General features: G+C 34.3%; 1 protein-coding gene across 5 annotated transcripts in view; it reads right to left on the bottom strand.

The window, feature by feature from the left end:
* Positions 1-2,624: 2,624 nt before the first annotated feature.
* The window catches only part of LOC142615675 (ubiquitin C-terminal hydrolase 12-like), a 53,722-nt gene continuing 40,849 nt past the window's right edge, over positions 2,625-15,497 (bottom strand). For 3 of the 5 annotated variants that reach the window (XM_075788432.1, XM_075788427.1, XM_075788428.1), the window contains exons 22-32: positions 13,540-13,595; positions 13,258-13,435; positions 13,053-13,154; positions 12,889-12,960; positions 12,663-12,728; positions 10,018-10,083; positions 7,055-7,141; positions 4,425-4,541; positions 4,158-4,232; positions 3,892-3,978; positions 2,625-3,258 (exon numbers count right to left, since the gene is read on the bottom strand). In XM_075788432.1, the coding sequence (XP_075644547.1) occupies positions 3,217-3,258; positions 3,892-3,978; positions 4,158-4,232; positions 4,425-4,541; positions 7,055-7,141; positions 10,018-10,083; positions 12,663-12,728; positions 12,889-12,960; positions 13,053-13,154; positions 13,258-13,435; positions 13,540-13,595 (948 nt within the window). In that variant the 3' untranslated portion in view covers positions 2,625-3,216. The remainder of the gene's footprint in view (positions 3,259-3,891; positions 3,979-4,157; positions 4,233-4,424; positions 4,542-7,054; positions 7,142-10,017; positions 10,084-12,662; positions 12,729-12,888; positions 12,961-13,052; positions 13,155-13,257; positions 13,436-13,539; positions 13,596-15,497) is intronic. The other 2 variants (XM_075788430.1, XM_075788429.1) reach the window with 2 other exon arrangements.

Raw genomic sequence — 15,497 nt, forward strand, 5'->3', positions numbered from 1 at the left:
ATTCTACTATTGTATCGTACTACTAGTAAATTCGCATTCTACTATTGTATCCCACTATTAGTAAATTCAAAGGATCTAAAGCACTTTTTATAATATAAATATCACACTATAACTTGACGTTAGATAGAGTAAATTTTAGACAAGAAAAATAACTTGTAACATGTCCATTTTACCATATGTCTATCTATGTTCTCTTCATTTATATAATAATAATAATAAATAAATAAAATAGCTGCCCGACTGCCCAAAAAAAAAAAAAAACTTACTACCTAACTAGCCTTTTGCAAAACCAAATTGTTGCGGTTAAGCTCCAGTCTATCCTCCAAATGCACTACCTCACATCGCCAAATGCAGACATCAAGATAATTAGATTGATGGTATCCTATACCACTATAAGAATTCAAACTAAGACAAATGCCAGAAAACTACAAACTTTTGAGAAACCAAAACATGTGTATGAAACTCAAAAGTCTGTTTGAGAGATGGTAAAGAAATGAGCTGTGGGTGAATCAACAGACGGTTTATATTTACTCCATGTTTCATGCATGAAATCTATTCTTCTTTCCCAATTCCAAATATTCTAGCACCGATGTGTTTTGGTACACCATTTCGGGATTACGCAATGGATATATATACACACAAATTTACATAATTTATATATTTATAACTTTATATTTCATTACTTCCAATTAACCAAAACAAAATATAAAATATGATATATGAATTAAATGAGTCAAATAATGAATTTTGGGCTTCAATGTTTTAAAAAATCCAACACAATCCAAAATAGGCTGGAATTTAGAGATCGGAATAATCGAAATTCATTTGGACCAAACCGGAATTTAGACCGAAACGAAACAAGGGAGTAAGTGCACCAAATTAAGCACTAAAATGGCCAAAATGGAACGAAATTTAAAACATTGATTCTACAATTGCGACTACGACTGCAAAGAAGAGTAGAAGTTGGGTGTGAACCACGAATGTGTTATTGTCATGAAAATGTGAAAATGGTTTTTAGGTTTAAAGGAGACTGACTTGGCTTGAATCTTGACTCTTAAGTCCGTCGATGAGCCAATAAGTGGGTGGTTACAAAACTCTAACATGGACTAACACTTCTAATTTTATACTAAGCCCCCGAAATGCCTTGGGTTGTGAATGTTCAAGTGATTATCATAAACCCGAACTAAAGAAAACAGAAATATAATCAAACATAAATAATATAATAAATAAATAAAATTTATTTAATTTACATTATTAAGTTTTATCAAAAGAAATGTTATTGTAAAAAAAATTGTATTATTTCTATCTATTCTTCTATATAAAGATAATAAAACCCCAACGTCTACTCATAGCCCACTAACGGCAAGTGACTTCTCCCAAACTTAAGGTGTCAAGCATGGTTTTCAGGGTAATGGAAATAGAATGTAAGGGTGTGAATGGTTCAGTTTGAGTGGGCAGAGACCAATATTTTTAACTAACCCACTAATGATGGGTTGGGAAAATTCTAGTCCGCTGTCAACCCACCAATCTCTAAATTCAACGGATTGGTATAATCTTGGTATAATCTCTTAGAAGTTTTGACTTGGAGGGTTGAGTGGGTTGGCAAATTCAATTGACTAAATACCAAATAAATTGAATAGTTTTTTCTCCCTCGAATAAAAAAGGAAATAAAAAATTACAATTTTTATTAGTTTAATTACAAATATCTCAACTTGCTATTCAACCCAACCAACTAATTAAATTGTCTACCCCACCAACCTCCCCAACTTTCTTTAATATTGGACCCGCACGGATTGGGAGGGTTAGGCAGGTTTTTTACACAACCCTAAAATGTAACACTATAATACCCTCACATTCTCCTTATGAAAACTTAAATAAGTGCAAAACATAGGGTCAATTAATTATTACACGACTTAATGAAAGAAAATATTTGTCTTGAATTATATAAAACTGACTTGGTGAAACTCTAAATAAAATAATATCATCTGTAATAAATCATGTAAAGCTTCAAGTATAAATTTTACCAGCATTTTTGTACTATCTAGTGGATTTAAAATTATTGATATATTTAGATCAACCGATTGTAGTTGTTGTGACTATATTCTTGAGTGATGTGCAAATCTACATTCACAAACATATATGTTTTTTTTTTTTTTTGTTATTTAACATGCAAATGTGACAATCTATATGCTTGATCCACCTGAGGCCGAATCGTCAATTAGAATGTCAGGTGCAAACAGTTTTTATCAATCAGTTAGCAACACGTGGGAGAGTTCTCCACCTAAAGGGATTAGGTTCAGTGGTAATTGCATTGAAAACAGAACAAATAAAATATTTTGTACCAGTTATACACCTAGAGTCTAGAGACTCAAACTTTGTCACACTATACCACAACATTTTTTAGTTTTAATCTTTTTGAGAAACAAACACACACAAGGGAGAATTGGTATTGGTTATAAACCTAGTGCACTGCTCTCTTTCTCTCTCTCCAACCAGTTTATAAGTTTTTTTTTTTTTTTTTTAAAAGAACTATAATGCAGCTCGAATCATGCGAGCTTAAGGATGCACCAGTATATAGAGCATAGACAGCAAGGACACAATAACAATGAGCCACTAACAAAGAATTGGTAAAAAGTAAAAACATCAAATAAGATTCTTCTAGTTGAATTAGACGGGGTTGCAAATGAGTGATGTTTAAGTAGCTTCCGTTTACACAAATGCTCAAAATCAGACTAAATATTATACACATCCCTGATCTTCTTATGCATCTAGGCAAGACAACATAACAGGATAATCAGACAGAAATAAGGAATTAACATTAACACACCTATAACCTCTATACATCCCCTCCCCACTCCAAAATCTTATGTACTAGATTACAATGGAATTAAAGATGAAATGATACCTACATCACCCTAGATTGGGAAGCTGCAAGAGGGAGAGCAGTCTCAACCACAGAAAACAGATTCAAGGTAAAACCTCCTAACCCCCCCCCCCCCCCCTGCCATCTTTCTTCTTCTCTCTCTTCCCATCTCTGAAAAATATACATATCAGATCAATAATTACTCTTGTGAAAACTGATGCCAAGCTCCTATTGCGCTTCAATCACTCTTCAAGCTTCTATAGTGCTTCAATCACTCTTTACACAAAGCTGCACTTCCATCAGAGGTTGGCTCATTAAATGAACTGGAGGAGAATCATCCTTTTCTTTTTTTTCTAATTGTAGATTTTCACTGGCTTCTCAAATGTGTGACGATTCTGCAAAATCCAGATGAAGTCACCATGAAGGCTCCAATTACTACTAAAAAATTTACTTAAACTTTCAGAAGTGTGGAGGGTAAATTGGGCAGGGAGGGGACCAGAAGTCCAAAACTTTCTCAAGCATATACAAAATTGCATAGTTAATACATACAATTAGATTATTAATTCTCCCTTAAACATTGTTCATGATCCAAAAGGATTATAAACTTCCATACCTTACCTAATAGAGAGGGAGCTGGTACCAATTGGTGTATTGTTCATATTATAACTACCCACTACTAACACTATGGTTTCAGTGAGGTGTGAGTTTACGTGCCAGATGTAAGCACTTGTCATCTTAATTTATGCAATTATTCATTCACAAAGGTTTATTACTTCAATTTGGTCCCATTTTTCTATCAGAGAAAAAAAATTTACTTTAAAAAATTATTCCTAATGAGAGAGAGAGAGAGAGAGAGAGAGAAGGGGGGCCGGGGGGGAATACAGTGTCAAGGTCAATTTAGGAAGGGTTATAATTGTTCAACACAAAAGTATCCAACACTATATATAATTTTTCTCTTCCTTTCATTTGACACACTTTCCAAGCTCAACATAATACCTGTTTAAACATATTCCAAGGCATTCGCATACCTGATTAGCTGCATATGACCTTTTAGGAGCATTGTCTGTGTGTTCCAACCCAAGATACTGCTCCCAAGCACCATAAACATCCCTTCTCTGAAAATTGAAAAGTGATAAAAAGAAATGAGGACAGACAATTAAAACCACATGTAAATGACACCACTGTGGGCATGTTGAGTGGGATGGAGAACATGTGCATACCTGCCCTGTGCGTGCGTGCGTGCATGTGTGTGTGTGTGTGTGTGAGAGAGAGAGAGAGAGAGAGAGAGAGAGACCTGAAACCGACTGGACACAATGTCAGAGTCCTGGAGATAATCTGGACGACCCAATGACAAAAATGCGAACTTCCACTGAGCGGAACAAGAATGTTCATAAGGGGAACAAAGTGAGATTACATTCAACAGCAAAATAAGAACATGGTGTTCTGTTAAACAGCCATGTGAAGCAACATTAAGTAACATGCTAGGAAACAAGATGGACACAAAATAAGTTTGTCCCTGGGTAAGACAGTTACTGAGAAGACTTCAAGAAGAGAAAAATACCTTAGAAAACTCCTCATCAGGTACTTGCAACTTTTTCTGTATGCGCTCCTTAACTTCAGCTAATGTCTCACCCTCACGGATAACCAAGAAAAATGGTTCTCCAAAATTTTGAACCTGCTGTAAGATCCAAAAAACAATAAAGTAAATAAATACATCCAATTACATATATTGGAAATTGACATCTAGGCGAGAAGGCCTGGGATTCCGCCAGTGTCACAACATTGAATTAGACTTTTTATATACATAAAAAATCAAAAAAAAAGGCCAATTCATTTATGTGCCATGTTTCGTAATATTATTGGATAAGAGTTTTGTTTAGTATTTTCTTCCAGATAATCCAAATGATGCCGTTTCCAAGTGTTACTATATTTGAAACTATTTTATCAAAATTCTAAGAAATTTAAAACACTACCTACGTTACACCCCTGATATAAATATTATACTTTACACCAAAGTTATCCTCATTAAGTTCGAATAAGATTTCAATAGTTCATTTAGCAAAATTCAAGATCTATGCATTACTGTTGTTAATTTTTTTTTTTTTTTTATTCATGTACATAATAAAATATACATATATGTTCTGCTTGCCAACAGATCTTTTATCATTTAGTTTTATAACACCTTGTTGCTTAACTTTTGCTATGAGTTATATAATGGAACAATTTTTGCCATTATTATCTATTGAATTGTATTCAGGTGTGGATATTGTAAGTTCCTGATTATTAGCTTTTGTTAATTAGTTTAAAAAAAATTTAACAAAAATTATACTGACTTCGCTTAGCCAAATAGTGATTGTTGAGTAAACTTTATAGTTCAGTGATAAAGTTTATTAACTCTTGTTAAATATCATTAGCATTCTATGAGCAAACTATACCCACTCAACATTAGTAAAAAAAAATCACATTAATTTTTTTTCCAACTTTTACCTATTTATTTTTGAGCATGTAATTTTCACACTTTAATGACTCTCAAAGAGATTCAAACTAATATTAACTTTAAATAATTTTTTATTGGTAAGTTAGACATGCATAAAATGGGTCTAGAACCCATGACCTCAGTCACCTAACCCTCCACGTTTTTTTTTTTTTTTTTATAAGTAATAAACACAAGAGTATACAAGGGCGTACATATCAAATAAAAAAATTACATATATCAAGTAAATCCAAAATTGAAAAAAAGGGTTGGTTTCTCAGAACTGAAAACCAATCCAATAAGGTTCTAAAAAAGAATAACTTGAGAGGAAATGTCTAAGTAGGAGAGGAAATGTCTTAGTAGGAGCTCATTGACTTTTTTGATAATTTTTTAATAATACTATGTTTTTTTTTAATAAATTAAAGTAAATAGTCTTTGTTATTTAACATTTGCATCATACATGTATTCTACACACAGTGAGTCTTGAACCCATGACATCACCCTCTTATCCCATTATTAAAGAAGAAGAAAATGTCAATTAAGATATACCTCATTTGCTTAAAAGTCCATTCATATTGCTAATAAGCTTGATGAGGCTCCAAACATATTTTTATTTCTTCGGTGGTGTGTGTGTGTGTGTGTGTGTGTGTGTGGGGGGGGGGGGGGGGGGTGGTGGTGTTATGGGAGATATTAGAAAGTTTAACTTAGTACATATGGGGACTGTATATTCTCTTTTGAAGGGGGGCTGGAAATTTGAAAGTTGAGCACATTGAGTCATGCCCTACCAGGGAGGGGTCATCTATGGAGGCATATTATACGTGCAAGATATGGTGAAACATTTGGTGTTTGTTTTTTTCTTTTGGTGGTTGGGGGGGAGGGACATGGAAGGCCCCTAAGCCTAGGGAATTCCTAAGTTGTTTCAATTGCAGTAGATAATAACGCTTCAGTTGCATCTTAGAGACAATTGAAGCAGTAAAGTTTGAAGTCCGTTCATGAAGTGCTGGTTTAAATGAATAATTTCCTTGACACTTTAACTTCCCTTCTAAACAAGGCAAGCATCAAATATCTTGGAGACCATGAAAAGAAGGGAAGCCATAAGTCCATTAATGAAGCCTTTAGCGGCTAAACAGGGGTTAGCTTTACTGGGAGGAATATATGGGATGTAAAGGTAGCTCTAAAGGTTGGTTTCTTTGTATGAACAACAACAATGGACAATATATTGGTGTTGCATGTGCAAGAACAATGGGGTATCAGTTAAGCACCTTCTAAATTATGGTTCTAAAATTTGGAAGGGAGATTTCAACGATAAAAATTTATAGTTCTAAAATTTGGAATGCTGTTCCATTGTGCATCTTGTGGACAGTTTGGCATGAGCAAAATAGCAGAACATTTGATGGTATTGAATGCCCAAACCATGCCATCACATGGTCCATGTTGAGATGTTTGTATGACTAGCTGGCTGTTTCAGAAAGTATCCCCTCAAGTTCTAAGAATATAGCTTAAATTTGAGATTGTAATCTTCCAGAAGTGGGATAAGGCATATCCTATGAATCTTTTCTAATTCTTCATATTAATAAAATTAATTTTTACTCATCAAAAATTATATTCCCCTAATTGGTGCAAGAATAAAAAAATCTAAATTAACCAAGTGATAAACAAATTCATAGCACATGCGATTCAAAAATAACACCATCCCATGGTGATCCAAAAGTACTTACCACCTGGTTCTGAGCTGTATCCTTCATAAAATGATAAACATGAATTAAGCGATCATGAGGACCAAGGTTTTTTTCCTCTTCGGGAACCTGTGGCAGCAAACAATCAAGATTAGAATCTTATGTGGACAAAGAAAGTAGACATTCAGCATACTTAAAAGCACCAAATTTAAGGCACTAGTTTCGCTATACAATTCAAGTTTATTTGGTCAGCCTATGGCAAATCAGTTGATAAAAGCCATCTCAAAGACAAGTGCTAAGAGGTGGGGAGGAGGAATCCACTTACAAAATTAATCTCTCTCTCTCTTGCTTCATTGCACTTATACTATAACTCTATAATGCCTCTTAATATATACTCCAAGGTGTCAAGCATGCATCAAAAGAGTATTAAGAAGTTCAACTATCCTACATGCGTTAAATAAGGAGAATTAGCAAGTGATAAGGTATCTTCTAATTTTATGGCCATCTAACCACCTCTTGTACAGGCAATTCTGGAGCAAACATCAGGCCAGGGTCATATCTCCATATCATGTTTCACAAAACTCAAATCAAGGCATAATACTCGTCCACAACAGTGTTGTTAAAAGCACGCTTAAGCGCAAAGCGCAAAGCCCTTGGGGCTTTTTCCCTCTAAAGCAAAGCGCCCTCACAAAAGCTCACTTTTTAGAGCTTTTTTATTAAGCGCAAAGCGTGCTTTTTTGAGCTTTTTGTAATTTTTTTTTTTAAATTCTGATTTTATTTTTAGCCATTAGATCTAAATATGTTTGATATAAGCCATTGATTTAATATACAAAAACTAAGAGTGTGGTGTGCTACCATACACCTAATCCTATCTCTTTAGATATTTTTGAACTTTTAACCATAACCACACAAACAAACACTAAATCAGACACTCACAAAGATAACATTACTTAACATTCTAGTACTTTTTAGTCTTTTCCTTCTTGGTTTTATACTTCTATTTGGATTCAACCATGTTTTGTAATCACGGCCATCAAATATCATGGTTGCATTTATTTTGTAAAGCACAATAGAATCATATAAATGTTATATAAATTATATAAAATGTTTTACTGTAATTTATATGATTAATTGATCACTTGATTGTTGTATTGATCATTACTATTTTTTTTTTTTTTAAATGTGCGCTTCACATCGATTAGGCGCACGCCTGCGCTTTGCACTTAGGCTCCAGGAGGCCTTTGCGCTTAAGTGCGCTCAGCGCTTTAAACAAGACAAAAATAAAAATATAAGCACTATTTTTTTTTTGGAGTAAGTAACGAAATTTAATTGAAAAAAAAGGAAACACCCGAGTACATTAGGGTGTGCTCGACGCGCAGTACAATCAATTTTTCAAATTACAATGCTCAAGCAAGTCTAACAAATTAGGACAATGACAAGGATTAAAAGTGACACTCCACTCCCATAGAGTATGAAAAAAGAGAGATTTAATCTCAATAATAGACTGTTCCCATCAGTCAAAGTATCACGTATTCTATTCCCACTAAAGACAAAACATAATGCCACGCAGCACGGACCTCCAAAAATTTATATTTGTGTCTACAAAGGAACCTTGCCAAGCTGCTAATAATTCAAGGATCCTCAAAGGCATAACCCAAGAAAGACCAAAAAACTCCATGCCTATGTCCATAGCTCATATGCTACAGGACAGTGAAGAAGAAGATGGTCCACTGAGTCCCCATCATTTACAATGCAGAACCACTCTATAACAATACTACCTATCTTCCATACATTGTCAAAAGACAAAATCTTCCTAAGGCAGTCCACAAAAAGAAGGCTACTCTAGGGAAAACCTTCGATCACCACACCATCTTCTAGGCAAATGATGTGCCAATATTCAAGTAGAGGGAAAAGTAGCACCCACAAACCTCAAAACCCCGACTCTCCAACAAAGTTTATCAGGACCCTCACCTTTCATCTGGGAAGCACGGGTGCGGCGTTTGGGCCGCCACACCCACGTTCGACGCGGCGCGACACGGGGACGCGCAGGCGACGCCGCTGCCTGCGCGTCCGTGCCGCGTCGAACATTAAAAAAATAATTTTTTCGGCGCGATACGCGCCGATTCGGCCCGAATCGGTCCGTATCGGGCGCAACACCAATACCGGTGAAATCGGCCGATATGGCTGAAATTCAAAAAAAAAAAAAAAAAAAACAACAACAACAACAACAGGTGCGTAACGCACCATTTAACTCGGCCGAAAAAAAAAAAAAAAAAAAAAAAAAAAAAAAAAAAAAAAAAAAAAAAAAAAAAAAAAAAAAAAAAAAAAAGGTGCAAACGCACCGTTTGGAAAAAAACCAAGACCCAGCCCTCTCCCTCTTCATTTTTCTTGCGCCTCTCTCCCACTCTCTGCCTTCACTCTTCAACTAGGCTATCTCTCATTCTCTGTATTCTAGTTATTATTTACTATTGCTCTTAAATTTGGTATATGTTTATATAATGTGAAAAATGTATGTTTAGCAATATATTAAAAATATAAATAAAAATATTTTTAATAATTTTTTCATCGCCGCACCCGCACCCTACTTTTTCAAAAATTGCCGAGTCCCGCACCCACACCCACACCCGAATCCCGAAACGCACCCTTGATTCATAGCCTTTCATGGAGGTGGAATAGATCAGATCCATAAAAGCGGTCAAAGTCTCCAACTCCCAATGTGGACAGATTAGAGAACTGAACATCCCAATGAAGGATCCCAATTAGGGATATGCACACCTCCACTATAGAAGACTCCTTATCACAACTTATTATATATACACAAAAATATTTTTAATTTCACAAACATACAACAAAAAATATACACATTATTATAGCTATAACTCAAATGGTACACCTGTATTGACCAGTACCTCAACATCTCATTTCTCCTGACCAAACTGAAACAACATCCAGTAAAGAATTTATAACTTTATTCAAGCACCTGCCTAGCGGAAAAGTAAACTTACCTCCTCAGCACGTAATGTCCAGTATTGATCATTAATATTCTCAATCTTTTCACTGAGCGGGAAGATCTGCAAATCAACAGGCACAGAATTACAGAAAATTTTATACATGTAATATTGTAAAACCCTTATGTTTAACAAAGCAGGTTTATTTCTATGTTATAGACGAAACAGAAGAATAAAAGGTTTTGAAGCCCATACTATTTTTGGTTCATGCTTGATGTCATAAACTGTAATGCAAAATATGGTCTATACCATCACATATGCTCTCTCACTTTATCCTACCTAGGCTCAATGTTGGGAATGTCTTTTGTAGTAATGCAGCAGAAAAGAGTTGAGAAAAAAAAAAATTCAATTCAATATGGAGTCTTCCTAAAACCTTTCATAGGCTAATTTAGTTATTACTAAGTCTTAATAGTTATTAGGGTTAGAAAGTTGCTAATTCAGTTTTAATTAAGATATACTAAAATAAGTCTGGTAAATTCTTTTTTTTTTTTTTTTGGAATAGGCTGCGTAAGGACAATCTTAATTACTTTTCTTTGTTATTAGGAGTCCTAGTCTTTCTAAGAAAAGGTTACTTAGGATTCCTATCCTTTCTAGAAAAAAGTTGGGCAATAGCCTATGTAAAGGCTTCTATGTAGTCAATAAAATTAACATAGATAGAATTTAATAAAATTCAAGTAGCCTATTTAAGCTTTGACAGTGTGATTGCCAACAATTTATCTTTCTTTGTATCTTGTTCATTTGTTGTTTCATCACCAAACAACCATCAAATTCCCTCAAGATTAATTCAAGAACCAGTCTTTTATTCACCTAATCCTACCTAAACCCCTCAACATCAAAACCTATTCAAGAATCCTAATATAGTACTGATTTCTATCCTGCATTATCCTAGGAAGCACGGACGCGGCGCCGGAGGTGCCGCACCCGCGTCCGACGCGGCGCGACGCGGCGACGCGCGAGGGACGCCGCTGCTCGCGCCTCGGTGCCGCGTCGGGCCGCGTCGGCCACGTGTTTTCGTTTTTTTTCCAGCCGACTCGCGCCGACGCGGCTTGAATCGCGCCGACGCGGCGCCGATTCGAGTAGATTCGGCCAGAATCGGTCTGTTTCGGCCGTATCGGGCCGTATCGGCCGGCGACCGAAACGGCCGAAACATGCCCGAAACAGGCCGAAATTCATGCTTCAACACCCGAAATCGGCTCTAAATGAGACCCAAAAACCCTAAATCTATCCTTCCTTAATTTTATTTTGAATATTTGTTGCTTCTTTTGTGTTTTCTTTTTGGTTTTGTGTTGTGTTTTGTGTTTCTTGCTTTTTTTCTTTCTTTGTTTTGTAAATCAAGGCATAATAAATTAGTAATATGTTTTTTAAAAATATTTTAATAGTAAAAATATATAGAAAATATAAATAAAAATATTTTTAATAATTTTTTAATTGCCGAGTCCCGCCGCACCCGCACCCATCTTTTTCAAAAATTGCCGAGTCCCGCACCCGTACCCGCACCCGTACCCGTACCCGCACCCGCACCCGCACCCGTGCTTCATAGGCATTATCATTCCAATTCAGGATGTAAGTATTGAGAAGTTAACAAGAGCATTGCCATATGGAAGAATCTTGCCACTGCAATGTGTTTAGAATAAAGAGAAAATGAAGAACTTGAAAGAAGAGGACAACAGGTCGAGGGGAGAGAGAGAACAAAATCATAGGGATAGAATCAAATGTGCTTCAATGTGCTTCAGGGTGCAAAAAGAAGGAAGAACTAAAATTCAAAGCTGATGAATTCCATAGAAAGTTACAGAGGAAAATATAAGAAAATACCAATAATTTGGATGAAACACCAATTATTTGGACAAGTATTAAGAAAATAATTGAGATCAACTCTTGAGTAAATTTTTAACACCATTTCAACATTTATCACCAGTATTTACTATTTAGACTCTCATGGAATCCAAGTAACAAAAGAAAGTTGGGGATTGACAATATCTTCTACAACTGCTAGATAGCTACAAATTTTTCTTTTGATAAGAAATAAGTTTTATTGATATCAAAAAAGGAACACCCTAGTACACAGGGAGTGTACAAGGGGTCAACAATTCAAGTAAAAAATTTACAAGAATCAAGGAAATCAATAAAAGAAGGGAATGATTGATTTTGCAAAGCAACCAACCAACCCAATAAAGTTCTAAAGAAAAATAACTTGAGGCCTGGTATGGATCTCTCATTATCTTCAAAACACCTACTATTTTTCTCCTTCCAAAGACACCAAATTAAGCAATGGAAAACAATTAACCAAATATAACCATTTTGATGATGGCCAAGCTAGATAGCTACAAATTTTAGAAATAATTATTTAAATACTCAAACAAAAAAACTTGTAGTTGCATGAGTTGAGTACTTAATCAACAATTGTTTAATTCATATAGTAATTTACAGACAAGAAATTTTAAAACGCATTCATTTAGTTAGTTGAAATAATGAGTAAAATAAACAATAACTTGTAAAATGCTTCCATATAGGAAACGAAGAGATTCAAAAGGTACGTTATAATTTTATCATCACGTGCTTCTAGATATAATGGAGAAGTAATTCATCTTCACAATTAGACATTTCCATTCACAAAGAATATAAATTCGAACAATATCCTTTACCTTATAGATCTTGTGATAGAAAACTTCAAGCAATCTGAGTTCTGCATTGGGATGAGACAACTCTACCTGTTCCAAATATAGTCGCAACAAACGGTTTTTTTTTTTTTAATTCTTTTTTCTGATGCATATGTATTTGGTAAATAGCAACAATGGGGATAAGAAAGTATGACTGATTAAAATTTGAATCACACGTCCAGTTTTGGAATGCAAAAAATCACAAGTTTACCTTCGTCTTTAGGTCATTAATAACATCTCCCACAGTGCTCTGTTTTGGTAATCTAATAGTATGAATCACTACCTGGCAACACAACAGTAACGCGTTAAGTGGCACAGAACTCAGGTTGATACAACCAAAACATAACTAAGAGATCAATTGTTATCTTCACTTACTTCATCCTTTGTAGAATGATGAAAAGCAACTTTCAAAGTTTTTAGGCCTTGCAATTCTGGCAGGGGTATATCCAATACTTCATAATAGAGAATATCAGAAGTCTAGGAAGAAAAGAGGATACATGCTTTTATCAGCCACTGGGTCACATTGGAAAAAATGAGGGTCACAAGTCCAAAACAAGGTAAAACCCATATGATAAATTACCTGATTATAGTGGACTAGCATGTCAGACAAATGTTCCACTCCTCGGTACTTGATAGGCTGGGGTTTAGGTTGCTGGGAATAACAGTTATGAGATGTGAGCCTAATTTTGGATGGATCATCCAAGCCAAGATGCTGGGCTACTCTTTCCACAACGTCATCATAATCATGAAGTTTTGACCTAGAAAATTACAGATAAAGAGGAACACAAGCTAATTAACTGATTCACCCAATACAAACTACAAAATAGCTGCAGAGAAAGTTCCATGTATAAGACAAACTTACAACTCAAGACAGAATTCATCCTCCTTTGGTTTCTCCAATGATCGAAAGCGAACAACCTATTGATAATTATTTATAAAGTTAAAGTTAATTTATATCCAATAAATAGAAAAAATAAATAAAGAAAGAAATGAAAAAGAAAATAAATCTCATAGAATAGTTATATTATAATAATTCATCTCTAAGATGCCAGCACTTTTATCTTTCCTACTAAAAACATTAGCTTCAGAACACAGATTATTAGTTCGTTTTTAATATTAAAGCAGAATATCATAATATTCTTGCAGTGCATAGACCATCAGAAAATATGAACTTGGCGCTTAATTAAATTTTGGCAAAAGATGGCATAATATAAATGTAAAAAAAAAAAAAAAAAGTGAACCTTCCTTAGGCATCCATAAACTAGTCTTTCCATTTACCTGATGTTGGGAACATCTATTTTTGAGAAAGCACTGCCTCACATCACCAAATGCATACCATAGCTATTTATTATAATGAGTTTCCAAGAATTAGCATATCAAACTTGACAAGTCTGTTAAGGATAGTAAAAAAAAGAGCTATACCCTCCCTCATAATCAAAAGAAGCATCCACCATTAAATGGAAGACACTAAAGAAAATTATAGAGGGAACCCCCCTTACAGGAAGCAACTTTTATCCATACTTTAGGAACACCTTTAGCATACATCAAGATCACTAGATCGATGATATCCTATACCACCATAAGAATTCAAACTAAGACATGTGCCAGCAAAACATACACTATTGAGAAACCAAAACATGTATATGAACCTTAAAAGTCTGTTTGAGAGCAGGCAAAGGGAGGGAAAGGAGTGAACCGTGGGTTTTGCTCTGGAAAACAACATTGTCAACAACAGTGTGTGCTCTTGCGAATGGATTAGTGGAAGCCATTAGTTCTTTACTAGGAATTTCGAATGGAATTGTTAACTATTGATCATTCATGAAATTTTTGTTGTTCATCTATATCTATATATTACTAAAAGCTGAAGCGTAGCGTTTAATGTTGTTGTGGTCACATTGAGCCACATCAGTGTCCACATCATTATCTTTTTTCTTTCTATTTTCTTATAATTATTTTTAATATATTTTATTTCATATTTACACTTCTCTAACTTTTCTCCCTCCCTTACAATTTCATCTCCCCACTACTTCTCCAACCTTTCTCCTTCCCTCACCTTCTCATTTCCCCACTACCCTCTACATTAATATCATTCTTCATCTTTTCATTCATCTTCCTCTATTTTTGTCTCTTCTTATTCACACCCTCTTACTATAAATTTGTCACCATCTCTTACATTCTATGCATAGTTTTCTCTTACCAAAAAAAAAAAGTTCTCTCTCTCTCTCACACAATTTTTGGATGGATTTTTATTTTTTATTTTTCTTGCATTTTCGCTTTAGGTTGATAATTTTTTATATTTTTTAATCTACTTTAGGTTAATGCGATTTTGTTTTGTTTTTTTTTAATTGTTGTTTTTTTTTCTTTTCTCTCTTTGATTGTTAAATGTTATCCTATTGCATTATAAATGATTAAATATAGCATATAATTTGGTAGTTATTATAGTTTGATAGCATTATTTTTATAGTGCTCAATTTAGATGTTAAACTATGAGACTTTAATAATTTTTGTTTATTTTTTAATCCTTTGTGGTGGACAAAGTACTCTTAATAATTGTATTAGAAGTACTTTATAATGTCATTTATTTAGAGAAAAGCAAAGGTTGGCTAAACAAAAATTATTGGATGAGAGACAAATTTTATCTTTCACAATTTTACTTTAATTATTATTATTATTATTTTATAACCATGCATATATGGAAATTTAATTCTTAGATTTTGCTAATAATTGTTTATCTGATAATATGTTTTGGGTGGACGAAATTACAATTTCTGCAAAGAAAATAACATTAGTAAATTATAAATAACAATTTAACTATGATTA

This window comes from Castanea sativa, chromosome 11 (assembly GCF_040712315.1).
Source record: "Castanea sativa cultivar Marrone di Chiusa Pesio chromosome 11, ASM4071231v1".
NCBI lineage: Eukaryota > Viridiplantae > Streptophyta > Magnoliopsida > Fagales > Fagaceae > Castanea > Castanea sativa.